Genomic DNA, 25819 nt, shown 5'->3' with positions numbered 1-25819 from the left:
TCCTTCCTGTTACAGGGATCTTTTATTTAGCCAGATGTATGACAAATTAAGTGAGAATTCAGTGGCCAAAGGAGTGTTTTTGGAGTGCCTTGAGCCATATATTTTAAGTGATAAATTGGTGGGGATCACACCCCAGGTAATGAAAGACTTAATTGTTCATTTCCAAGATAAAAAGTTAATGGAGAATGTGGAAGCCCTCATTGTACATATGGATATCACAAGCCTAGATATTCAGCAGGTGAGTTTATAGACAGCCTACTTAGTTGCAGAATAAACATCATTCCTTTATTGATTATATTTACCTGACTGATCATACCTCCCCCTACCTTCCATCAACACCAATTATTTTTTGAGCACTTTTGGTAAGATGTCTCAAAGACTTGTATTTGTCAATATTTCTTAGGACTGTTCTTTAATGAGTGCCAGATGATGAACTGAAAGCCAAGAGTCTTCTATTTCTTTGACATCCCCCAGAGCTCTTAGCATAGAGTTTACATTTGATAGTTGCTCCGTGAATGCCTATTGACTGATCCTTCTTCATCAGTTTGTTTGCTAACTGCTACAGTTTTCATCCTGCAAGTGAATTTCAACTATGAGTACTTTCACATGAATAATAGAATATTTTTACTTTTAAGAGTATGATACTATTTTTTCAAAAAGCTAGTTTATAAGTCCGGAGTTGATAACTTTTATACATTGAGTTTTGAAATGCAGAGCATAGCATAGGAAGCAGAGGGACATCTTAGCATGATCAGCCAGCCCATTGTTTCCTGATATACCTGTAGTAAATGTGAGGTCTCCACAGTAAGTTTTCATTCCTTAATTGAGGATCAGTATGTGTTCTGGCCTAAGACTTTTCATTCTTAACTCTTCATTTAACTCTTTAGTTTCACGTTAGTCCTAATAATGAGCATGCTACTCCTGCAAAGGCGCAAAGATACGAAGATGCTAAGCTTTATTGAGCTAAAATATGGGTGACTTATAAAGATCTTAGAAAGACAAAAAGTTTTTTAAAATGTGCAAAATCACATGGAAGTGAAGGGTTTGGAAAAAGTTGTTTTCTTCCTGGAAGTTCTTTATGAATGGCTGTGAGTTTGCAAAGTAAAGCCAGACCCTCTTTCATATATACCTTTCTATTACATGGGTAATTGGGCATAGTCTTCACAGTCTGACAATATGTTCAGTGATTTGAGAGCATGTTATCAATCTAGCTTTGTTTACCTATCATTGATATAAGAGAAATTTCTAATTTCTTGTCTTTCCAACATTTTTAGCTTTTCCCCAACACTATATAAATATGCTCTAGTCTTTTTCATGTTAAGACTACAATTTAAAAAATCTTCCCCTCATTTCCCTTCTCTCCATATCAAGCCTCTCCCCTTCTTCTCCATAGGTTACTGCCCCATCTCACTTTTCCCAGTCACAGCCAGATTTCTTGAAAGCATTTGCTAGGTTGCTACTTCCATTTTCTTTTCACATCCTAACAACTCTTCAACCTGGCTTTCACAAGAGTAAGCCATGACTTTCATATCCACTGTGTCAGGCGATATTTTTCAGATTTTGCTTTTTCAACAGTATTTGTTTATTAATTTAAGAAGCGTTTATTGAGTGTCAGGCTCTGAAGATGCTTCAGTGACCCTAGTGGACAAGGCTTGTCCTCTCATAGGCTTACATTCTAGCAAAAAAGTTTGACAATAAACAGATAAACAAGTAAACAAACCAGAAGTATCTAAAAACAAGTATTATGTTAAAAGTCAAACAGGCAGTGTAGCAGAGAATGAGAGGCTACCTTAGATTGGTTAATTATAGAAAACCTTCCTGAGTCTGGAATCCGAATGGCAAGAAGGAATCAGTAATGCAGAGATCTTGCAGAGGATTGTTACAGGTAAAAGCAACAGCTAACGCCAAAAAAAAAAAGGATATATGCCTTGGGTATTAGAGTTACAGATAAAAGGCAAACAGATTTGGAGCTTAGTTGAAAGAGAGAGGTAGTCCTTTCAGGGCAAGGCACAGATTTTTCCATTTTATTCTGAGTGCTATGAGAAATCATTAAAAGGTTTTAAGCAAGGTCCTCTGGTTTTCTTTAGGGATAATAGAATGAAGGGTGGGGGCCAAGTACAAAAGGAGCAAAGAGACTAGTTAGGAGCTGGTCCAGGACATGGTCCTGGCCGGAGATGGTAGCAGTAAGAAGGAGAGAGATGGCCTGACTTTGGATGTGTTTTGGAGGTAGAACTGATTTGCTGATGAATTGGCTGCGAGGGTGTGGAAAGAGAGAATTTAAGGATGATGCCTAGGTTTTTGGCTTGAGAAACAACGTGGATAGTGATTCCTTTAAGAAGATTGGAAGACTAGGGTAGGTCTAAGTTTGGGAGACAAAATCGGGAGTTCTGTTTTGCCATTTTATTTTGAAATAGCTACTAGACATTCAGGTGAAGATATCAAGTCAGTGGTTGGATATATGGGTCAGAGGGGAGATTAGGGCTGAAACTGTAAATGTGTTAGTCTTCAGTAAAGAGATGTATGATCATGGCACTGGCTGAGAGGGAGGGAGTGAGAGAAGAGAAGAGGTCCCAGAACCTGCCTTCGTCTACAAAGACACTCCCATGACACCTCACTTCCATTTTTCCTCTTACCTCTCTGGCTCCTTCTTATCATTCTCCTTTGTCCATCTCTACTCTTCGACTTCAGCCCTCTCCACTTGTCAATACAGTATATTATAGCTCTCATAGGAACAGAATATAGGGTACTCTATATTTCAAATCATCTTGAAGTATATCTCTCTCTAATATTTTCTCAAATCGATTTCTCTCCATCTTTAAACACTTCAAGCTCCTTCTCACCGTAGGACCTTCATCCTTACTGCTGCCTCTGCCTGCAGAGTTCCCCAGTTTCCACCTTTGCTTTTGGCTCACATGCACACATCCTTTGGGTCCTAGCTTAAGTATCCTCAGGGATGACCTTCTGAATACTCCAAGTCAGGTTCCTTTATAAAACTTAGCACATTTGTAAATGAATTATTTGTGCAATTGAGTATCTTCCCCAAGTCATAACTCATACACCATTTTCTGCCTCTCCTTTGTTTTGGTGAGTGTTCAAGGTGAATGGAAGTTTTGTAAGGGTAGAGATTGGTCTGGGATTGGTCTGATAGGTCTGGGATTGTCTTATCCATCACTTCATCCCCACTGCCTAGGAGAGGCCTGAATCTAGGTGTGCAGTAAATATTTGTAGAATTAGTGATCAAAGGTAAAATGAATATGGAAAGGGGACGGATAGAGAAGAAATAAAATTAGACACTGGAGGATGTTTAAAGTAGCTATTGTACTATTCAAAGTAGTATTGAACCTACAGCAGCTGTGACCTGGCATTGTGTTTGAGTACTTCAATTTCAGTTTTTTTCAGAGAAGGAATAAGAAAAATTAGGGAAGAGAAGTCAGGATCTTCCTCATTCTTAAATCTTTAAGGAAAGGAATTGATGAGACTTACCGAATTATATGGACCAAGCAACTTTTCCTTTTTACAGGTAGTTCTCATGTGTTGGGAAAATCGGCTATATGATGCTATGATCTATGTCTACAACAGAGGCATGAATGAATTTATTAGTCCAATGGAGGTAAGATACTTCCTACCTTGGACACGTATTTAATGTGGTCTATTAATGTTTTTTCCCTCTTCTACATTTGCTTTGAATAGTTTCTGTTTTCATTCAATCATTTTTTTAATTTCCTGTAGATTTATTAGACTCGCACCCATTTTCATTTGGGACTTTATAGGTAGTCTTTAATTTCATACCTTCTGCCATTACTTTCTTTTTTATCTGCATAATTAGGTATTTAGATCCCAGGGAACAATAGATAAAATTAAAAGTTATGCTCGCCTGTTAGACTTTTAAGTTTTTTTCTAAGAATTTTTGATAATAGCTTTTTCGAAAGGTATAAGGAATTTATTATATATACTTATTGTATATAGTAAATGTACAATTGAGTAATGCTATTTGTAGATATATTCTGCTGGAGAAGGTCCTGAAAATGATGGGAGGTCAGTATTTGTTAGTTGCTAATTTGTTGCTTTTCCCAGTTAAGAATTTCCCTGTTCAGCGTTCATTATAATTTCTTATTCTCCTTACTACTAGAAGAGAGCATCTAAAAAGCATTTGGGCTTATTTTAAAAAGAACCAAACCCCATATCCATCTTATTTGCCTTACTTTTGAGGACAGAATTGTGGATAATGGATTGTAGATGCATTAGTGCCCTGCCAGCCCGTTGCTTTATTACAGTGACTAATTACCTGTGTCAAAAGAGCAAGGCATCTGCTGAAGGCATCCAGTCAACTTTTTTGCATATTTAATGGCCATCCAGAACTATCTCCAGTATTACCAAGTCAGCAGTCATTCCATGATATTTCAGTCTTCTTTAAACACATTTAGCTTGGTAGGTGAGTAGCCCTCTAATTCACAACTCCTTCCATTTTGGTCATACCTCTCTGTTCTTGGTCAGTTTCCAAATGAGTGCCACAGTTCTCTTCCACTGGTTTTGACCCTGATTATCTGTGTGTCAAATAAGTACTTGACCAGCTCTCAGCTGCTTCCTCCCCGAGGTCCAGTACTTGTGTTACCGCACACACGGCACAATCTGCTTGCCGCGAGACAAAAGCCAATCGTCAAGAGGCAAGATAGTGGCAGAGAAAGGGCATTTTTATCACAGCTTGCTAGCAAGAGGGAAGATGGCCGACTAATGTCCAAAAGAACCATCTTAAGGGGGCACAAAATCTTACAGCAGTTATATAGGCCGGTGAGTTATAGGGGAGGGGGTTAGGAATGGTGACCCTCTGGTGTCACAGACTGGGAGTCGCCACACCAGATCTTTCAGTTTTCATTGATGATGGCTATCAGCATAGACTCTGTTCGGCGGTGATCACATTCCTAAGGAACTCAGAAGAACAAAGTTATCATCTTATTGCAGCTGGGAGGTTACGTGCACAAGCGGGGGTTGTAAAATCTACAGAGCAGTTAGATCTCCTGGAGAGTGCATATCCAGCTGGGTTAGTTAGTCAGAGGTCACTCAGAGTTAAAATAGGGTTCATTTTCTACAATATAGCTTCCCTTATGTCAACCTTGTGTTGAGCTGGTATCACTTCCTTGAGGGTCCAGTACTTCCCTGAGAAAGAGTGGTCGCCTGCCTCCTCAGTGATGTCCAAGACCTCCCTGCATGCAAAAAACTTCTCTGTCCCCCTACTAAACCACAATTAGGAAGAATTAATGCAATTTCTAGTTCCTCTCAAAATAATCCCTGAAAACACATTCTAATTTGATACATTCTATGTTTATAAAAATGATTGCTGGGTTTTTGCTGTTGTTGCTTTTGAAGTTTTTGTTTTGTGTGGGTTTTTTATTCCTCAAAATCTGGTTTGCATTTATACCTACACATCTCAGATGGAACCCTGGGCTATTGAGGTCTCCTTGTATTGTGTTGAGCAGTTTTCAAGTTGAATGGCTTTCAGCAGGAGCTTGGTATTTGTTATTAAGTAGTCATTTGGAGATTTTAGCAGTGGGAGGTTAGATGCATCCTATGATTCCTCTTTTGTAATTCTCTAACTGTAAGGAAATCACTTTTCAGTGTTTAAAGTGTAGTTATTTTGGTACTTAAAGAGGTCCAAATTGGGACCTGCCCAGTGGCATAGCAGTTAAGTTCACACATTCGGCAGCCCAGGGTTCACTGATTTGGATCCTGGGCACGCACCTACTCACTGCTAATCAAGCCATGCTGAGGCGGCGTCCTATATAGAAGAGCTACACAACTATGGTACACAACTATGTACTGGGGCTTTGGGGAGAAAAAAGAGGAAGATTGGCAACAGATGTTAGGGCCAATCTTCCTCAAAAACAAAAAAGATGTCCAAATTAAGAGGAGGTGTCCTGACTTTTGAAATTTTCTGGATTTTCTAGAATGAAAGACAGTGTCATCACATTTGAGATGACAACTATAGTCTCTGAAATCTTTCCTTAGTTCTAGTTTTGACTGTTTCTAAGGTTAAAGTAGCGCCTTGTGTTGGGAGGAAAAATTTTTCCGCTGCTAGCTTAGATCCAAATGGTGGGGTGAGTGCTGCAAATTAACTGACAATAGACAGATTAACAGGAGAAAAGACCAAGTTTATTCACACATATAGGGGAACACTCGGTAGTGAGTAACTCACTGAATTGCCAGCCAGAGGTAAAGGTTTATATACCAGTTATTAACAAAACTTGGGTGGGAAGGGGGAATTTAGGGCTTCTGAGGGAAAGTGTGGATGATTTTTTTGGGCTTTTTGATGCTAATAACAGCTGAATCTGCACTTCCCACTGCTGAAGTTCTGTCTTCTTCCAAACAGAAACCTCCCTCCCAAGATGGCCAGTGGAGTTTTGCCATCCATCTTATTGTATTTTCAGAGGCTCTGCTTAAATTTAGATAATGTTTCTTTTTGTGGCTGCTGATTGTTCAGATGTTTTTGGTTTAAAGTAATCTTCATTAGCATTTTGGTGTTGTTACCATTTTGGGCTATTAATCCTTCACTTGCTTACTACTTTTTAAAGAGTAAAGCACTTTTACAAACCTAAGGATGTCTTATATTCAGAAATTATAATCTAAACAAAGACTTTCATCTAACTGGTATTTACTAAGTGGTTTCTTTCAGTGAGGAATATGACAACAATAATTGTTTCTTGGTGATCCTTCTAAAACAGTTCATGTCCATATTAAAACTTTTTATATTTAATCTCAGTAGCAAATGACTAATTCAAAAGATGATCAATAGCATAAGATTCTTGATTATCTTTTTAAAAATATTCTTTTTTTAAAATGATAGTGATCATTTTTCTATTAATTTTACTGCAGAAACTTTTCAGAGTCATTGCTCCTCCTCTGAATGCAGGGAAGACGCTAACAGGTATTAATTTTCTAAACTGTAATTTTTTTTCTCTTTTTTGAATTTTAAGATATTTAAATGTCATAAAATTCACCAATTTTATGTGTACTCTGTGAATTTTGATAATCATATATAATCATGTAACCACCACCATAATCAAACTATAGAAGGAACTATATAGTTTCTTTACACTAAAAAATTTCCTCCTGCCCCTTTGTGCTCTATCCTTTCTCCAGAGTCCCACCTCCAAGCAATCACTGATGTATTTTCTGTCACTACATTTCGTGTAGATGGAATCATATAGTATGTAACCTTTGGTGTTTTATTTCTTTCATTTAGCATAATGTTTTTAAGCTTCATCCATGTTGTTGCATGTATTAATATTTCCTTCCCTCTTACTGCTGAATGGTATTCCATGGGTTGGACGCACCACCATTTATCTATTCACCAATTGATGGACATTTGCTTCCAGTTTGGAGTTATTACAGATATTGCTGCTACATTTGTGAACAAGTTTTGTTCTGTTTTTAATTAAACTTTATATTAAGAGGAAATTGTAGGTTCACATGTAGTTGTAAGAAATGGCACAAGAGATTCTGTATACTCTTTACCCAGTTTCCTCTAATGATAACATCTTGCAAAACTAAAGCCCACTATCACAACCAGATATTCACATTGATCAAGTCAAGACAGAACAGTTTCATCACCATAGGTATCCCTTATGTTGCCCTTATCCCCCATCGCTGACCCCTGTCTATGAATAAGTTTTTTTGTGCATATGTGTTCATTTTTCTTGGGCAATTACCCAGGATTGGAATGGATAGATTGTATGGCAAATGTATGTTTTACTTTCTACGGTAATGCTATTTGGTTTTTCAAAATGGCTGTACCATTTTACATTCCCATCAGCAATACATGAGAGTTCCAGTTGCTCCATATCCTTGCGAGCGCTTGGTACTGTCGATCTCTTTAAATCTTTTTACGATTTTATCCATTCTGGTGGGTGTATAATGGTATTTCATTGTGATTTTAATTTTAATTTTCCTGGTGGTTAGTGATGTTGAGCATCTTTTCACGTGCTCTTGCCCATTCACATCTTTTTTTGTCAATTATGTTTAAATCTATAGCACTTTTTTGGGGGTAGGGAGGAGGCATTATTTGACTTCATATTATTGAACTGTGGCATTCCAAGTGAGTGAACTCTCCATCAGAGCCTATAAGAGCTGTTTACATAGTCTGGATACCAGCCCTTTTTCAATATATGTTTTGCAAAAATTTTGTCCCACTCTGTTGGTTACCTTTTTGTTTTCTTAACCATGTTTTTCAAAGAACAAAAGTTTTTAATCTTCACGACAACCATTTTATTCATTTTTTCCTTTGAAGATTGATTTATTTATTTTTTATTTTTTAATAACTTTATTGAGATATAATCCAAATACCATACAATTCCCATTTGAAGTGTAAATTTAATCATTTTTAGTAATTCAGAGTTGTAAAACTATTAAAAAAATAAAAAAAAAGACACCAAAAGCATAAGCAACAAAAGAAAAAGTGGACAAATTGGGCTTCATTAAATTTAGAAACTTTTGTGCTTCAGAGAATGCCATCAAGAAAGCGAAAGACAACCCACAGAATGGGAGAAAAAATTTGCAAATCTCTTGAAGTTTTAGACTTTTGGTGTTCTGTTTAAGAAATCTGTCTGATTCAACATCATAGAGATTTTCTCTTATGTTTTCTTCTAGAAATGTAATAGTTTTAGCACTTGTATTTAGGTCTATAATCCATTTTGAGTTAGTTTTCATTATGATGCATGATAAAGTTCAAGGATTTTGTTCTCATACAGCCGTCAGTGCCTTTACCATTTTTTGAAAAGATTATCTCGTTTCCATTGAATTACCTCGACACCCTTTTTGTCAAAAAGAAAATTGAAAAAACTGATTTTTGTCAAAAATCAGTTGACCGTATATGTGTGGGTCTATTTCTGTACTCTCTGTTATGTTCCATTGATCTATATGTCTATACTTATGCTAATAATATAACATCTTGATTATTATAGCTTTATAGTAAGTCTTGAAATCAGGTACCTTAAGTTCTCCGACTTTGTTCTTCTTTTTCAGAATTGGTTTAGCTAGTCTAGGTCTTTTGCCTTTCCATATGAACCTTAAATCGGTTCATCAGTTTTTTTAAAAAAGCTTATTAGAATTTTATTTGGGATTGCACTGACTCTAGATTAATTTGGGAAGGATTGCCATCTTAGCACTGTTACTATTGCTATCTTCTAATCTATGAATATGGTATGTTTCTCAATTTATTTTGGTCTTTTAAAATCAGTTTGCTTTCTCAATTTCTGCAGAAAGGCAGCTGGGATTTTGATAAAGATTTCTTTGAATGTACAGATCAATTGGGTTTGCTGTCTCAACGTTATTAAGTCTTCCAGTCTACGAACACAGGATATCTTTCCATTTGTTTAGGTCTCGTTTGATTTCTTTCAGTGACATTTTGCAGTTTTCAGTGTAAAAGTAATATATTTCTTTTGTCAAATCTATTCCTATTTTATTCGTTTTGATGCTATTATAAGTAAAATTGGTTTTTTAATTTCATTTTTGAATGTTCATTGCTAGTGTACAGAAATTAAGTTGATTTTTGTATGTTAATCTTGTATTCTGCATTCTTGCTGAAGTTCTGATTTTTTTAATGGAATCTTAAGATTTTTCTACATATATAAGATCAGGTCGTCTGTAAATAGAGATAGTTTTTTTCTTCCTTTCTAATCTGGATTCTTTTTATTTCTTTTTCTTCTCCAATTGGCCTGGCTAGAACCTCCAATACAGTGTTGAACAGAAGTGGCAAGAGTGGACATCCTTATCTTTTTCCTTATCTAAGGGGGAAAGCGTTCAGTCTTTCACCATAAAATATGTTAACTGTGGGTTTTTTGTAGATGGCGTTATCAGTTTGAGGAAATTTCCTTCTATTCCTAGTTTGTTGAGTGTTTTTATCATGGAAGAGTTGGATTTTATCAAATACTTTTTTCTGCATCTATTCAGATAATATTGTGGGTTTTGTCCTTTATTTTATTGATATGATCTATAAGATTGATTTTTGTGTGTTAACCAAATCTGTCATTCATGGGATATATCCCACTTGGTCATGATGTATAATCTTTTTTACATGTTTCTGGATTAAGTTTGCTAGTTGTTGTTTTTCTTTTTTTTGAGGATTTTTATGTCTTTATTCATAAAGGATGTTGTTCTGTAGTTTTATTTTTTTTTAATATCTTTTTCTGGTCTTGGTATCAGATGTATGTCATATCTTGGTATACTTGCCTCATGGAATGAGTTGAGAAGTGTTTTCTGTTTTTTGGAAGAGTTTATGAAGGATTGGTGTTAATTCTTTTTTAAACGTTTGGTAAAATTCATTAATGTGGGCCTGGGATATTCTTTGTTGGAAGTTTTAAAATTACTAGTTCAGTCTCTGTTGAATATATTCAGATTATCTATTTCTTCTTGAGTCAGTTTTGGTAGTTTGTGTATTTTTAGGAATTTGTTTCATTTGTGTTATCTAATATGTTGGCATATAGTGTTCATGGTATTCTCTTGTAATTTCTTTTGTTTTTTTAAGGTCAGTAGTGATGGCTCTTCTTTTATTACTGATTTTTGTAATTTGATTAATTGTAATTTAATTCTCTCTTCTTTTCTTGGTCTGTCTGGCTAAAGGTTTGTCAATTTTGTTGGTCTTTTCAAAGAACCAATTTTGATTTTATTGATATTCTTTATTTTTCTTTCCTCTTTCATTAATTTCAGCTTAGTCTTTATTATTTACTTCCTTCATCTTGCTTTGGATTTAATTTGCTCTTTTTTAGTTTCTTGAGGTGGAACTTTAGGTTATTGATTTGAAATGTTTCTCCTTTTTAAAATAGATGTTTACAGCTACAAATTTCACTCTAAGCACTGCTTTAGCTGCATCCCATAAACATACCATCCCATCCCAACATTTGGTATATTGTGTCTTTATTTTCATTCATCTCAAAGTATTTTCTAATTTCCCTTGTGATACTGGTTATTTAGAAGCATGTTGTTTAATTTCCATATATTTGAATTTCTCACATTTTCTTCTGATATTGATTTCTAATCTCATTCCATTGTGATCAGAGAACATACTTTGTATGATTTCTATGTTTTTATTATTGAGACTTATTTTATAGCCTAACATATGGCCTATTCTGGAGAATGTTCCATGTGCACTTGAAAATAATGTGTTGAATATTGTTTTATTGAATGTTCTATAGATGTCTGTTAGGTCTAGTTGGCTTATAGTTTTGTTCAAGACTTCTGTTTCTTGTTCATCTTCTGCCAATCGTTCTATGCATTATTGAAAGTAGAATATTGAAGTCTCCAAATATTATTATTGAATTAGTTTTTTACTTTGTCTGTCAGTTTTGCTTCATTTTATTTTGGAATTTTCAGTGCTCCAGTAGGCAGTTTACAGTTCTGTCTTAGCCTTCACTTCCTGCTTGTGCAGAGCCTCCAAGTCAGCCATAGGTTTTAGATTAGGGCCTTCTCAGGTCTTTCTTGGTTATGTGCACAGCCCTGTACATGCACATGTCCTTCTAGAGTTCCAGAAATATGTTGGAGCTTTTTTTTTTTTTTATAATTTTATTTCTTTCTTTCTTTTCCTCCAAAGCCCCAGTAGATAGTTGTATGTTGTAGTTGCAAATCCTTCTAGTTGCTGTATGTGGGACGCGGCCTCAGCATGGCCGGAGAAGCGGTGCGTCGGTGCGCGCCCGGGATGCGAACCCGGGCCGCCAGCAGCGGAGCGCGCGCACTTAACAGCGGAGCGCGCGCACTTAACCGCTAAGCCACGGGGCCGGCCCGATGTTGGAGCTTTTGAAAGCCCCCTGTGGACCTCCCTTTCTCCAGTTTTGTTTTGTTTTTTGGTGAGTCCCTTATTAGTCCCTTCTGGTGGAGCACTGCCTCTGGCACCTGTAAAGTTAAACATTCCTCATTATTTTTGACAAATGCCCCCGGGGGTAGTGCTATTTGCATTGAGCAAGCTCTGAGCGTGGATAAAAAAAGACAGGCCCTGAGAATGGAGGTTTTAAGTGAGCTGCCAGATAGGTCAGATACTGACAGTTCTCTGAGAATACGTCTTTTGAGGAGTTCCAAACCCATTCTGCCCCCTAGAGTGGCTGCTAGGTTGTTGATTTTCACAGCTACCATAGTTGCAAGACTGCTGGTTTTCAAAGCTATGATGAAGCTGGGGAGGGGACTAGGTAAAGTTAAACTATCATGAAGCTCGTTGTTCTTACTGAGATTCAGCCATTTTTCTTGAATAAACATTCTTTGGATTGTTGCAAGCCTTTAGTTAATTTCAAGACTCCTAGAAAAGTTGATTTTGACCATTTTTTCCAGTGTTCTCATTGCTTTTATGGAGGAGCAGATTTTTGAAGGTTCTTCCTCCACCATCTCACAGGTCATTCCCTCTGAGTTTTCTTTTTTTGTTTTGTTTGATCTTTTTTTCCTCTCTGTTCTTCTCCTTGGATGATTTCTGTTGCTCTACTTTCAAGTTCACTTTTTCATGTCAATTCGGCAGTTAAATCCACACAGTGAATTTTTATCTTCCACAATTGTGTTTTTCAGTTCTATAATGTTGATTTGGTTCTTTTTATTGTTTCTGTTTCTCTCCTGCATCTCTTCATTTATCCATTCAAATTTTCATGCATGAAAACATGTTTTTTTTTTTACTTCATTAAAGATAAATGTGATAGTTGCTTTAAAATCCTTATCTGTTAGTTCTAACATTTTGTTTATTTCAGGATTGGGCTTAATTGATTTTCTTTTCTCTTGAGAAGAATGTATTTTATCTTCTTGGTGCTTCAGATGTTGCATAGTTTTGAATTGTATCCTGGATATTATAACCATTACATTGTGGCGATTCTGGATTCTGTACTTTTTCTCCACTGAGAATTTTTTCCCTTTATCAGGTGATTTTCTTAGCCAGCCTTGAATTGCAAGCTCTGTTTCTGGTGTGGCAGCTCCAGTCATTTTTCTTTAGCTGGTCTGCTTTGATTCTGTTCCACTTGTGTGGCTTAGGGGTCAGTCAGTGATGAGGACAGACAGAGTTTGAGGATCTTCTTTCTGGCTTCTTTTTGCAAGATTCCTCCCATCTGTTAACTGTTCACATTTCCTAGCTTCTTTTCTCTAGTTCGGCTGCCAGGAAGATTGCCGACTTTCCCTTGTGAGCGCCGGCTGCTGCTGTGCTTGCCACACAGACTGCGCCTAGTCCCCGGCTGAAAGCCACAAGCGATGGTAACTAACTTGTACACCTCCCTGTCTCCACTCCTCTGAGCACATGAACTCTGCAGTGGAGCCTGTCTGCTCCTCTTCACGCTCCAGTGAGGGAGGGAAGGTGAGAGTTTCAGGGAGGGGCCTGCAGTCTTGGTTCTGACCTTTTCTCTTTGGCTAAGTTGCTTTGATTCTTTTTCATGCACAGTGTTTTAGGGATCAGTCACAGAGGTGGGTAGACGGTTTGGAGATCCCCTCTTTGACTCTTTCCCTTTTGGGATTCCCCTACTCTCTTCCACATTCATGATTTCCTGGCTTCACTTTTCTGGTGCCCTATGCCGGAAAGATTAGGGGTTTTTCCATCCTGCCCCCACTTTGTCTGTGTGGTGCAGTGTGCATTTAGCCCAGGGAAAGGCCACGAAGAAGAAAAGTTACTTGCATGGCTGCCAGTCTGTCCTCCTCCCGGTGAGTGTAAGTTCCCCACCAGATCTGTCTACTTCTATTCACTCTTCAGTAGCTTCAGATAGTTACTTTTTACATTATGTCCAGGTTTTATAGTTTTTTTTTCTGTAAGGTTGGGGGCAAGGGGGGTCATTTGGTAGAGTCTTAGTCTACCCTCATACCTAATAGTAGCCCAGAAACGAATTTTTTTGAAACACTTGAAAATGGTCCATAACATATATTTGTGGCAGAAATGAAAGCAGAACATTGAAAAATCTGAATGAAATTGATGAGCTTTTGCAACAGAAAATTGTCTAAAAAAAATGCTGGGGAGAGAAAAGGAGTAGAAAAAGGGTCAAGAAAATGAAATACTTTGTCAGTATATATACTTCAGTTCAGTATACATTTACTAAGCACCTACTGTGTGCTAGACACTCTGCTGGAAGCTAGGAACACAGAGATAGCACAGACTCTGTGCCCTTAAACTCATAGTAATGGAATAATGGAGATGGATGTTAAACAAGTAAATTGAACTCTCTAGGAATATCTAAGATTTTATCTGAGATTTCTAGCAATAAACAGGACCTTATTACACTAGTAAAGTGAATACCACCTTGTATCATGCTAATTGAGTTGGATCAAATCACATTTGGGGCTTCTGGTTTACATTCTGGCATGTAAGGAGCTTAGAAATCACTACTCTGTCCTACCAACAAGTAAAAAGCTGAACAAGCTGAAAAATCCACAGCTCTTCTTAGATCTGCCAGAGAAGTGAGGTCACAGGCCAACACCACTGCACCAAAAACTAGAGAGACAGGCAAACACAGAGAATCACAACTTAATGGGAGCAGACAACTCTGCAGGAACCAGTGCTGGGATAGGAAAGCTGGAATTGTAATTGACAAATTGCTGGAGGCTCAGTGTGGACAAGTCTGAGATCTAAAAGCTCCAGGGGGAGCCAGTCACAGGGGAGCCCCCACAATTTTGTAAGATTTATCTCCAGGACTGCTGCCAGGTTCTTGCAGTGAATATCAGAGAAAAATCCCTGTACTTCCGCAGGGGGAGGGGAAAAGGAACCATTTTGAAATATGCCAGAGTATTCTGTTTTTCTTAGGTCTGCCCTGAAAAAAACTATTTTGTCAAAACCTGACCTGCTGGGGTTTTATCAGAGCCTAAATAACCTGAGGGAAGGGAAATACCTTCAACCCATCGTGGTTCACCTAAAGGGAGAAAAAAAACTGAGGAGCACTGTTGAAGTTCACATTTAGAGGCACGGCACCAAAAGACTGAGACCTAATAGTAGGAGGCTTCCCCTGCCCCCACACCCTACCACCACATGACTTCAGGCCTATTTACTGCAGTGCCTTTTACCTAGTGCAACATGTGTGCCTTTCAGAAATTACAAGGCATATCAAAAGGCTAAAAACACAGTTTGAAGAGACAGAGTAAGCATCAAAACCAGACTTAGATGTAGCAGGAATGTGGGAATTATCAGACCAGGAATTTAAAAAAAGTACTATGATTAATATGCTAAGGACTTTAATGGAAAAAATAGACAACATGCAAGAACAGATGGATAATATAAACAGAGAGATGGAAATTCTAAGGAAGAATCAAAAAGAAATGTTAGACATCAAAAACTCTGTAACGGAAATGAAGAATGTCTTTGATGGGCTTCTTAATAGCCTGCACATGGCTGAGGAAAGAATCTCTGAGCATGAGGACATAACAATAGAAAGCTCCAAAAGTGAAAAGCAAAGAGAAAAAGACTGGAAAAAAAAAAGAACAGAATATCCAAGAACTGTGGACAACTACAAAAGGTGTAACATACATGTAATTGGAATATCAGAAGGAGAAGAAAGAGAGAAAGGAGCAGAAGCAACATTTGAAGCAATAATGACTGAGAATTTTCCCAAATTAATGTCCATCACCAAACCACAGATCCACAGGAAGCTTGGAGAACACCAAGGAGGATAAGGAGCAAAAAAATGACACATAGGCATGTCATATCTGAACTGCAGAAAATAAAAGACAAAGAAAAGATCTTGAAAGAGGCCAGAGGAGAAAAGTGCTTTACCTGTAGAGGAGCAAAAATGAGAATTACATTCTACTTCTCAGAAATTATGCAAGCAAGAAGAGAGTGGAGGAAAATATTTAAGGCGTTGACAGAAAAACCCACCAACATAGCATCTTGTACCCTGCAAAGTTATCCTTCAACAGTGAAGAAGAAATAAAGACTTTCTCAGACAAACAAAAATTGAGAGAATTTGTTACCAATAGAACTGTCTTGCAAGAAATGTTAAAAGCAGCTCTTTAGAGAGAAAGAAAATAATATAGGTAAGAAACTCAGATCCAAGAAAGGAAGAGCATCGGGGAATGAATAAGTAAAGGTAAAATAAAAACTTTTATTTTTTCTTATTCTTAATTGATCTATCAGATAACAGTTTGTTTAAAATAATAATAGCAACAATGTTTGATTGTGTACGTTTGTGTGTGTGTGTGCGCTTACGTATAAATGAAATGTACGACAGCAAGGATACAGGTATGGGAGAGAGAAATTGCATGTATTTTGTTATTACAAGGTACTTGCACTACCCGTGAAGCAGTATAATGTTATTTGAAAGTGGACTTGGCTTAGTGGTAATTGTCTATTGCGAACTCAAGGGCAACAACTAAAAAAAAGATGCGTAATTGACATACTATGAAAGAGGGGAAAATGGAATCGTGTAAAATGCTCAATTAAAACCACAAAAGGCAGAAAAGTGTTGAAGACAAAAGTAGGAATAAAGAACAAGGACAAGAAATAGAAAAGAGTAAAATGTGGTAGATATTAATAATCATTTTAAACATCAATAGTCTAAATATACCAATAAAAAGATTGTTAGAATGGATCAAAAAACAAGACCCCATTAAGTGTTGTGTGCAAGAAACCTATTTTAAATGTAAAGACACATTAAGTAAAGAAATGGATAAAGATATACTGTGTTAACACTAATCAAAAGAAAGCAGGAGTAGCTTTCTACTAATATTAATTTCAGACCGAGCCAACTTCAGAGTGAAGAAGGTTATCAGGGATAAAGAGAAGCATTACATAGTGATAAAGAGGTCAGTACTCCAAGAAGACATAACAATCCTTAATGTGTAGGCACCTAACAACAGTGTTGTTAAAATACATAAGGCAAAAACTGATAAAATGACAGGGAGAAATAGTTAAATCCATTATTATAGTTGGAAATTTTAATAGCCCTGTATCAGAAATGAACAGATCCTGCAAGCAGAAAATCAGTAAGGACATAGTTGAACTCAACAGCACCATCATTCGATTGGGTATTATTGACATCTATCGGCTACTTCATCCAACAACAACAGATTACACATTCTTCTCAAGCTTGCATGAAACATTCACCAAGATAGACGGTGTTCTGGGCCATAAAACATACCTTAACAAATTTGAAAGAATAGAAATCATACAATGCCTACTCTTAGACCACAATGGACTCAAACTAGAAAACAATAAGCGAAAGAAAGCTGGAAAATCCCAAAATACTTGGAGATTAAGCAACACACTTCTAAATAACACATGGGACAAAGGAGAACTCTCAAGAGGAATTTAAGAATATTTTGAACTAAATGAAAATACTTATAAAAATTTGTGAGATGCAGCAAAAGCACTGCTTACAGGGAAATTTATAACATTGAATGCATATATTACAAAAGAAGAAAGATCTACAATCAATACTCTAAGCATCCACCTTAGAAATTTAGAAAAGAAGAGCAGATTAAATCCAAAATGAGCAGAAGAAAAATAATAAAAATTAGAGGAGAAATCAGTGAAATCGGAAACAGGAAATCAATAAGAGGAAATTGTTGATTTTTTTTTGGTTTTGTTGAAACCAAAAGGTATTTCTAAAATCAGTAAGCCTCTAGCCAGGCTAAGAAAAAAAAGGAAAGAAGACACAATTTACTAATATCAGAAATGAAAGAGGGGACATCAGTACAGATCCCATGAACATTAAACGAATAAAGGAATATTATGAACAACTCTATGCCCACAATTTGATAATCCTGATGAAACAGACCCATTTTTTGAAAGATACAGTTGCCAAAACTCACACAAGAAGAAATAGACAATCTGAATAGGCCTATATATATTGGAGAAATTTAATCAATAAAATTAATAACCTTCCAAAACAGCACGAGGCCCAAATGGGTTTCACTGGTGAATTCTACTAAACATTTCAGGAAGAAATTATACCAATTCTCTACAATCTCTTCCAGAAGACAGAGCTGCGGGAATACTTCCTAACTCATTCTGCGAGGCCAGCATTATTACCTTAGTACCAAAACCAGACAAAGACATTACAAGAAGAGAAAACTACAGACCAGTATCTCTCATCAACATAGATGCAAAAATCCTCAACAAATTGAATCTAATGATGTATAAAAATAATTTATACCACAGTCAAGTGAGATTTATTCCAGGCATGCAAGGCTGCTTCAACATTTGAAAATTAACATATTCCATCACATCAATAGGATAGAGAAGAAATATCACATGATCATATCAATAGATGCAGAAAAAGCATTTGACAAAATTCAACACCCATTCATGATAAAAACTCTCAGACAATTAGGAATAGAGGAAAACCTCCTCAACTTGATAAAGAGCATCTACAAAAATCCTACAGCTAATGTCATACTTAATGGTGAGAAACTTGAAGCTTATCCACAAAAATCAGGAACAAGACAAGGATGTCCCTTTCTTACCACTGCTTTTCAACATCATACTGGAAGTCCTAGCTAATGCAAAAAGACAAGAAAGGGAAATAAAAGGTATACAGATTGAAAAGAAAGAAAGAAAACTGTCTTTGTTCACAGGTGACAGGATCATCTATGTAGAAAATCCAAAAGAATTGACCAAAAACTCCTGGAACTAATAAGCAATTGTAGCAAGGTTGCAGGATATAAGGTTAATATACAAAAGACAATTGCTCTCCCATATACCTGTAGTGAATACCTGGAATTTGAAATTACAATGACCATATACCTGTAGTGAATACCTGGAATTTGAAATTACAATGACATTACCATTTATATTAGCACGCTAAAAAATGAAATACTTATGTATAAACCTAAAAAAATATGTCCAAGATCTATATGAGGAGAACTGAAAACTCTGTCAAGAAGATGTCAAAGTGAGCTAAATAAATTGAGAGAGATTCCATGTTCATGGATAGGAAGACTCAATATTGTCAAGATGTTATTTCTTCCCAACTTGATCATTCAATACAATCCCAATCAAAATTGCAAGTTATTTTTTTGGATATCAACAAACTGATTCTAAAATTTATATTGAGAAACAAACGACTTATGATAGCTAAGTCAGTGTTGTGAGAGAAGAACAGAATTGGAGAACTGACACTACCTGACTTAAGACTTACTATAAAGCTACAATAATCAAGATGGTGTGATATTGGTGAAAGAATAGGAAAATAGATAAGTAGAATAGAATAGAGAGCCCAGAAATAGACTTGCATAAATATAGTCAACTGATCTTTGACAAAGAAGCAAAGGCAATGCATTGGAGCAAAGATAGTCTTTTCAACAAATAGTGCTGGAACGACTGGACATTCACATACAAAAAAATGAATCTAGACAGAGATCTTACACCCTTCACAAAAATTAACTCAAAGTGAGTCATAGACCTAATTGTAAAATGCAAAACTATGATACATCTAGATGATAACATAGGAGATAACCTAACCGACTGTGGTTATGGTGATGAATGTTTAGATACAACACCATCCATGAAAGGAAGGTACTATCCCTGAAAGAAATAATTGATAAGCTGGACTTCGTTCAAATTAAAAACTTCTGCTCTGCAAAAGACAATGTCAAGAGGATAAGAAGATAATCCACAGATTGGGAGAAAATATTTGCAAAAGACTGTTATCCATACTATACCAAGAACTCTTAAGACTCAACAGTAAGAAAATAAAGAACCTGATTAAAAAATGAGCAAAAGATCTGAACAGACATCTTACCAAAGATGATATACAGATGGCAAGTAAGCATATGAAAAGATGTTCAACATCATTAGGGAATTACAAATTAAAACAACAGTAGGATAGCGGTACACACACCTATTAGAATGGCCAAAATCTAGAACACTGACAGCACCAAATTCTGGCTAGCATGTGAATCTAGGAACTCTCATTTATTGCTGGTAGGAATGCAAAATGGTACAGCCACTGTGAAAGACAGTTTGGTGGTTTCATACAAAAGTAAACATACTCTTACCATGTAATCCAGCAATCCCACTTTTTTTTGGTATTGACCCAAAGGAGTTGAAAACTTATGTTCACACAAAAACCTGCCACAGATGTTTATAGCAGCTTTCTTCATAATTGCCAAAACTTGGAATCAACCAAGATGTTCTTTGGTAGGTGAATGGATAAATAAACCGTGGTACATCCATATAATGGAATATTATTCAGCACTAAAAAGAGATGAGCTATCAAGTCATGAAAAGACATGGAAGAAACTTAAACGCATGTTACTAAGTGAAAGAAGCCAATCTGAAAAGGCTATGTACTGTATGATTCCAATTATATGACATTGTGGAAAAGGCAAAACTATGGAGACAGTAAAAGGATCAGTGATTGCTGGGGCTTAGGGGGGATGAAGGGATGAATAGGCAGAGCACAGGATTTTTAGGGCAGTGAAACTATTCTGTATGGTACCATTATGGTGAATACATGTTGTTGTACGTTGGTGAAAACCTGTTCAACACCGAGAGTGAACTTTTAAGTAAACTTGGGACTTTAGGTGATAATGTGTTATCAACGTTGGGTCATTGATTATAAGAAATGTACCACTCTAGTGCAGGATGTTGATGGGGGAGGTTATGTGATGTGTGGATAGGGAGTATATGGGAAATCTCTACCTTCCACTGAGTTTTGCTGTGAACCTAATTAAAACTTCTCTAAAAAATAAAGTTTATTAATTTTTAAAAATTTGGAATTGAATCTGAGTGTAATTATATAATTTTGAGCAGTTCAAGTTTATTTGCTCTTATAACAGCACAAATTTGGAGTATTTATGAAGGATTATGATTAGAGATGTACACTTGCTTGCGTTATGTCCAGTATTTCTATGTCAAAAATAGAAACTTCAGCTCATCGTTATTACTAACCACAAATTCCTATAGTCTACACACAACAATTACTGATCAGTTCACCCACTCTTGATGCTCCTCCTCTATTCTCTGTTGTTCTTGACCCCTTGGTCTAAAGCTTGGTCTAATTCTATATCCTATTTCTTTTAACCAAGAAATAGGTTTATATTACCAGATGACAGCATCTTACATTTTAGACATAACTTAGAATACAAAGGGTCCTAAAGATCATTTACTCCGAGTCGCTTAAACATCTGCGAACAATGGCCTTCTCAGCTCTAGAGCACTGTAGGTGGTAAGAGTCCATATTTCAAAAGAGAAGACATTATAGTTGTGCCTTAATATTAAATAATTGGTCATGATCTATAATTCATCAACTCATTGCCTGCTCTACACCTTCCCCTGGTCCCAAGCTATTGGTTAAGCCAACAATACGTAGAAGTCTGCCCTCAGATCTGTTCCTTCTACATGTACCCTTGAATGACTCATTGATTTTGTGTCTGTGAAAAGAATCTAATGGAAATTCTAAAAATCATAAAGTGGTCTTATCTGAATTTTCTGTTATTTGGACTTATACTTACCTGAAATGCCAAGTTTTATTTTTTGTTTCTACATAAAGATTATATTTATGAAAAGGTTTTGAGAGAGAATTGCTAAAGATACTTTTTCTATCTTAGATGAGCAAGTTGTTATGGGCAACAAGCTTCTTGTATATATTAGGTAAGAGATTTATTTATTTATTTATTTATTTATCTGTGTGTATGCTCCCTCTATAATTTTCCCCCTGTATTCTTAGAGGTAATGTCATCTCTTATGTATATAGTGCTTTTCATTTTTCAGTATTCTTTCTTGTATAGCAGTGCTTCTCAACCATGGGTGATTTTGTCCCCTATGCCCACTCCCGCAGACATTTGACAATGTCTGAAGACATTTTTACTTGTCGCAACTGGGGCTAGGGGAGAGATGTTGCTGGCATCTAGTGGGAAGGGGCCAGGGATGCTGCTGAGCATCCTACAATGCACAGGGTAGTCCGCACAACGAAGAATTATCTCTCCCAAATTACCAATAGGGCTGAGTTGAGAAACCCTGATGGGTAGAGTATTTTACTTTTACTACAGACAACTCTGCGGGATATGTGTTGTCTCTATTTTATATATAAGGGCAAGAGGTTTGTTTAAATCATGCAAGTTAGTGACAGAGGTAAAGCTGAAATGTTTAGCTCTTTACTCCTTGGAACAGAGTTTTTCCCACTAGACTATCCTGGCTCAGAATTGTGTCCTGATAGAATTTTAGATAGATAACTGGCTACCAGCCTGCAGGCAGGCAGGAAGGTGGCAGAACCTGCCAGAGCATCATTTTAGTTACTATCTAGCGTCAGAATTAACTTTGAGACCCATTTCACACGTTACGTTGATTCTTTAGTGTAGAACTTATGCAGCATTTACCTAGTACTCTATCATCTGTACTTTAAACTTCTTAGAATCTGCTGGTATCCAGCTGTCTCTAATCTAACATTTAAATTGATGACTAGTTCAAATAGGTTTAAAATTAACGCCACCCTCCCCCCAAAAAAACAGAAAAAATGAGGACATATTGAGAAGATATTTTTATAATTCAGCCCACAAGGCAAGTCATTAGCCGTAAGGAAAGTCTGATTTGGTAGTAAAACTGTATAGTTAAATTTCTCGTGAGAGTCTAACTCTCCCTGAAGGCTTGTCCAATTGCAGACATTTTCCAGACATTTATTAGCCTAGCTCATTTTCCATCTTTAATCACTGTTTTTAGAGCCACTGGTTTAAAAGTCTCTGAGAACATCAAGCTTATAACAGGTAAACCACAGTCTAATGGTGCCGTTAGCTTCTTTCTAGATGCTGGGTGTGAGTCTTTTAGATAGTCTGTCCTTATTCCTTAGAAGTAAAAGTCCCTACTCAGTCACAGAGTGTGTTACTTCACCACCCTCCCTGTCGCCCACATTTCTGAACTGGCTGTCATCTTGATGTGGGTTTGAACTTGACCTAATTGGCAAAAGCTGAGCCTGCTTAAAAATCAAGCTAGTATCCTGGGTTTGAGAAACAACCTGGAAGTTAGCCCGTTACAAGTTACCAAATCTATTCTCTTTCTTTTCTTCTAGCTGTTGTCTAGCAGGCCGTGCCTATCCCCTTGGTGACATCCCTGAAGATCTTGTTCCCTTGGTTAAAAACCAGGTTGGTGCTATCTTCACAGCATTTTTACTATCTACACCTCTTGTTAAGATGCAGTAAAGATGAATTGTACTTGAGGGTTACACGTGGATCAGGAGCTGTTAGCTGTGGTAGGAGAGAGCCTACTCACCATCACTGAAGCCAATAATCATAGCTGGGAGAGGTGACAGAAGTTATAACATAGTGGCAATTTAAACTAATTCAACCTGCCTTTGTTTCATCCAAATGGGAATCATTGCTTTGGCAAAATATTTCGTAAGATGAGAAAATAATCAACTTTTCTTTCAACCTGCAGGTTTTTGAATTTCTAATTCGCCTGCATTCAGCAGAAGCTTCCCCTGAGGAAGAAATCTATCCCTATATTCGGACTTTGCTACATTTTGATACGAGAGAATTTCTAAATGTGTTGGCACTGGTAAGAGATGAATGATATGATTTTAGTGTTTTAAAAGGAGCCAGGGTGATAATGTTTTTGTAATAGAAAGACAAATAATAATCCTTTTGCAGTTATAATTTTTATGCCCTAGCAGTAAGTCAAGGTTTCAGATTTTTAATTCTGTTGTACCACCCATATTTTCTAATTCTTTCTCTCTCTTTCTTCCCCTCCTTCCCTCTCTCCATTCCTCCTCCTTCTCTCCTTGTGTGTGTCTCTCTCTCTCTTTCTAACATATCCTTATCAAAAAGTTAAAGAAAGCAGAGTTAGATGTGGTGCGTCTTTGATTTTGTAAATTATATTAGTTGGCATATGAAATCCAGAAGAAGGCTCTGAAGGACATGTTGGTGGTGGTGATAGTGTAAATAACAGGAGTTGAAATGGAACGCGGAAGCTTCCTGCTGAAAAAACATCCTATTACGCATGTTTAATTAAAGATGGATTTGGGTGAGCCAAGTTCTCTGTGAAAATGCCTCCAGGGGAATAATTAAATAAAACATGATATATCTTCCCAATTAAGTAGTTCTGTAATTATATTTTAAAAAGCTTTTGATATCTGGACAGTGCTTATATTACAGTGTTTAGTGAAGCAGCGGGCTCACAAATGTATAGAACACACACAAATATTATATATGCACAATATTAGGAGAAAAAAGACAGGAAGGAAATACACCTAAATATTAATAGTGACTAACTCAGTGAGATGGGGCAAATATCTCTCATAAGCATATAGTACTTTTATAAGTTAAATAATACACTGTTAAATTTAAAAAGTGCTCATGAGAAGGTTAAGATTCCAATTATATCATACTTTGAATTAGTTTAATTTGAAAATCTGACTTCAGAAGTAGTAACTTTAATTTCATAGGAAGAAGGGAAAAGTAACTTAGAATTGGAAATCAGATCTAGTTGTTTTAGGAGACCTTTGACATCCAGAAGAGAACATAAAGGTACTTGGTGTCTGGCACATAGGAAAAAAGAAGCAGAAAGTGGTGGGGTGGGCAGGAGGTTCAGAAAGAATGATAGAGAGCAACAAAGAATTTTACCTAATTTTCTTTTTTTTTTAAGAGCTGTAGTAGCACTGGAGATGGTTTGGAATTAGGCTGTTGTCTGAATTATGATATTGAGATTGATAGTAAGGCTGCAATACAGTCTCTCATTTGCTTGACAAGTGTTTGAATGCCTAGTGTATCACACATACTGTACTCATTGGGGGTGCACCCTTGGCTGATGAGTTAGAGACCCTGCCTTTGTGGAGGAAGAAGATCCAGATTGTAGAGAAGTAATTATAGCACAGTGTAATACATGCCATTGGAGAGGTGCAGGGTGCTGTAGCAACACTTAGGTGGGGAGTCTAATGGAGGGCTAGGGAAGCTTTCTTGGATGAAATGATGTCCACTTTGAGTCTCAAAGGATGAGTAGAAGTTAGGTTAAGGTTAAAGAAAAATATTCTAGGCAGAAGGACAGAATATGTAAAAAGACCTGGAAACCAGACAGAGCAATGTGCGTTCAAGGAATTGAAAAAAATTCATCGTGGCCGCATCTTTTAAGTGTAAGGAAGCCTACAGAGAGAGACAAATCCAGAGAGGTAGGTAGAGACTGAGTTTTGTAGTCCATGGTAAGAAGTTTGGACTTTACACAAGGGGAGCAGATAGCCATTGAAGCCTTTTACGTAGAGGAATATCGTGATTTGTAGTTTAGAAAAATTCTGACTGTTGTATGGAAAATGGATTGAAATGAAATAAGACTGTAGGCAAGAAGATCTGTTAGCAAATTTTTGTGGTAATCTAGATAGAAGATAATCGTGGCGTGAATGAGGGCTTAACAGTGGGGACACTAAGACATGGAAGAATTCGAAAGATATTTTAGGAGGCGAATTGGCCTAAAATTTAGGGCTTACTGTACAGTTGGAAGTGAAGAATAAGACAAATGGGAAGCATCAAAAATTCCCAGATTTCTGCTGGGTGAACTGGATATATAGTGGTTTATTTGTGGATTCAGTAGGGAATGAAAGGAGAAACAAGCTTCCCAGGAGTTGGGGGAAGGGGACAGGGGGTGGTGAGGGTCCAGGGGAGATGTAGTAATTAGTTCTCTTTTGTATTTTATGAATTTTAAATGCCTAAAAGGCAAGTGGAGGTTTCCTTCCATGCCTGCATGAAGTATTGGCTGCATTCCTAAATAGGGATGGTGACAGATTTTTAAATCACTTTCCTTGCTTTTTTAAATTTAGGAATATTTTTTCAAGTAAAGTTTTTAAATTTAGCTTTCTTGAAGTATAATTTATACAAAATATAATTCACTCATTTCAAAAGAAGAGTTTGACAAATGTACACAATCTTCTGGGCTGGCCCCGTGGCTTAGTGGTTGAGTGCGCGCGCTCTGCTACTG

At 36.7% G+C, this 25819-nt stretch overlaps 1 protein-coding gene across 1 annotated transcript in view; it reads left to right on the top strand.

Annotated features, from left to right (window-relative positions):
* VPS8 (VPS8 subunit of CORVET complex) overlaps positions 1-25819 on the top strand; it is a 257252-nt gene that overhangs the window by 104359 nt on the left and 127074 nt on the right. Inside the window, exons 22-27 of the mRNA XM_058556181.1 lie at positions 16-238; positions 3521-3610; positions 6868-6919; positions 21475-21517; positions 22929-23001; positions 23294-23413. Coding sequence (XP_058412164.1) covers positions 16-238; positions 3521-3610; positions 6868-6919; positions 21475-21517; positions 22929-23001; positions 23294-23413 — 601 coding nt within the window. The remainder of the gene's footprint in view (positions 1-15; positions 239-3520; positions 3611-6867; positions 6920-21474; positions 21518-22928; positions 23002-23293; positions 23414-25819) is intronic.

This window comes from Diceros bicornis, chromosome 15, assembly GCF_020826845.1.
Source record: "Diceros bicornis minor isolate mBicDic1 chromosome 15, mDicBic1.mat.cur, whole genome shotgun sequence".
NCBI lineage: Eukaryota > Metazoa > Chordata > Mammalia > Perissodactyla > Rhinocerotidae > Diceros > Diceros bicornis.
The sequence above is the reverse complement of the archived record's forward strand: the minus strand, read 5'-3'. Positions and strand labels throughout refer to the sequence as shown.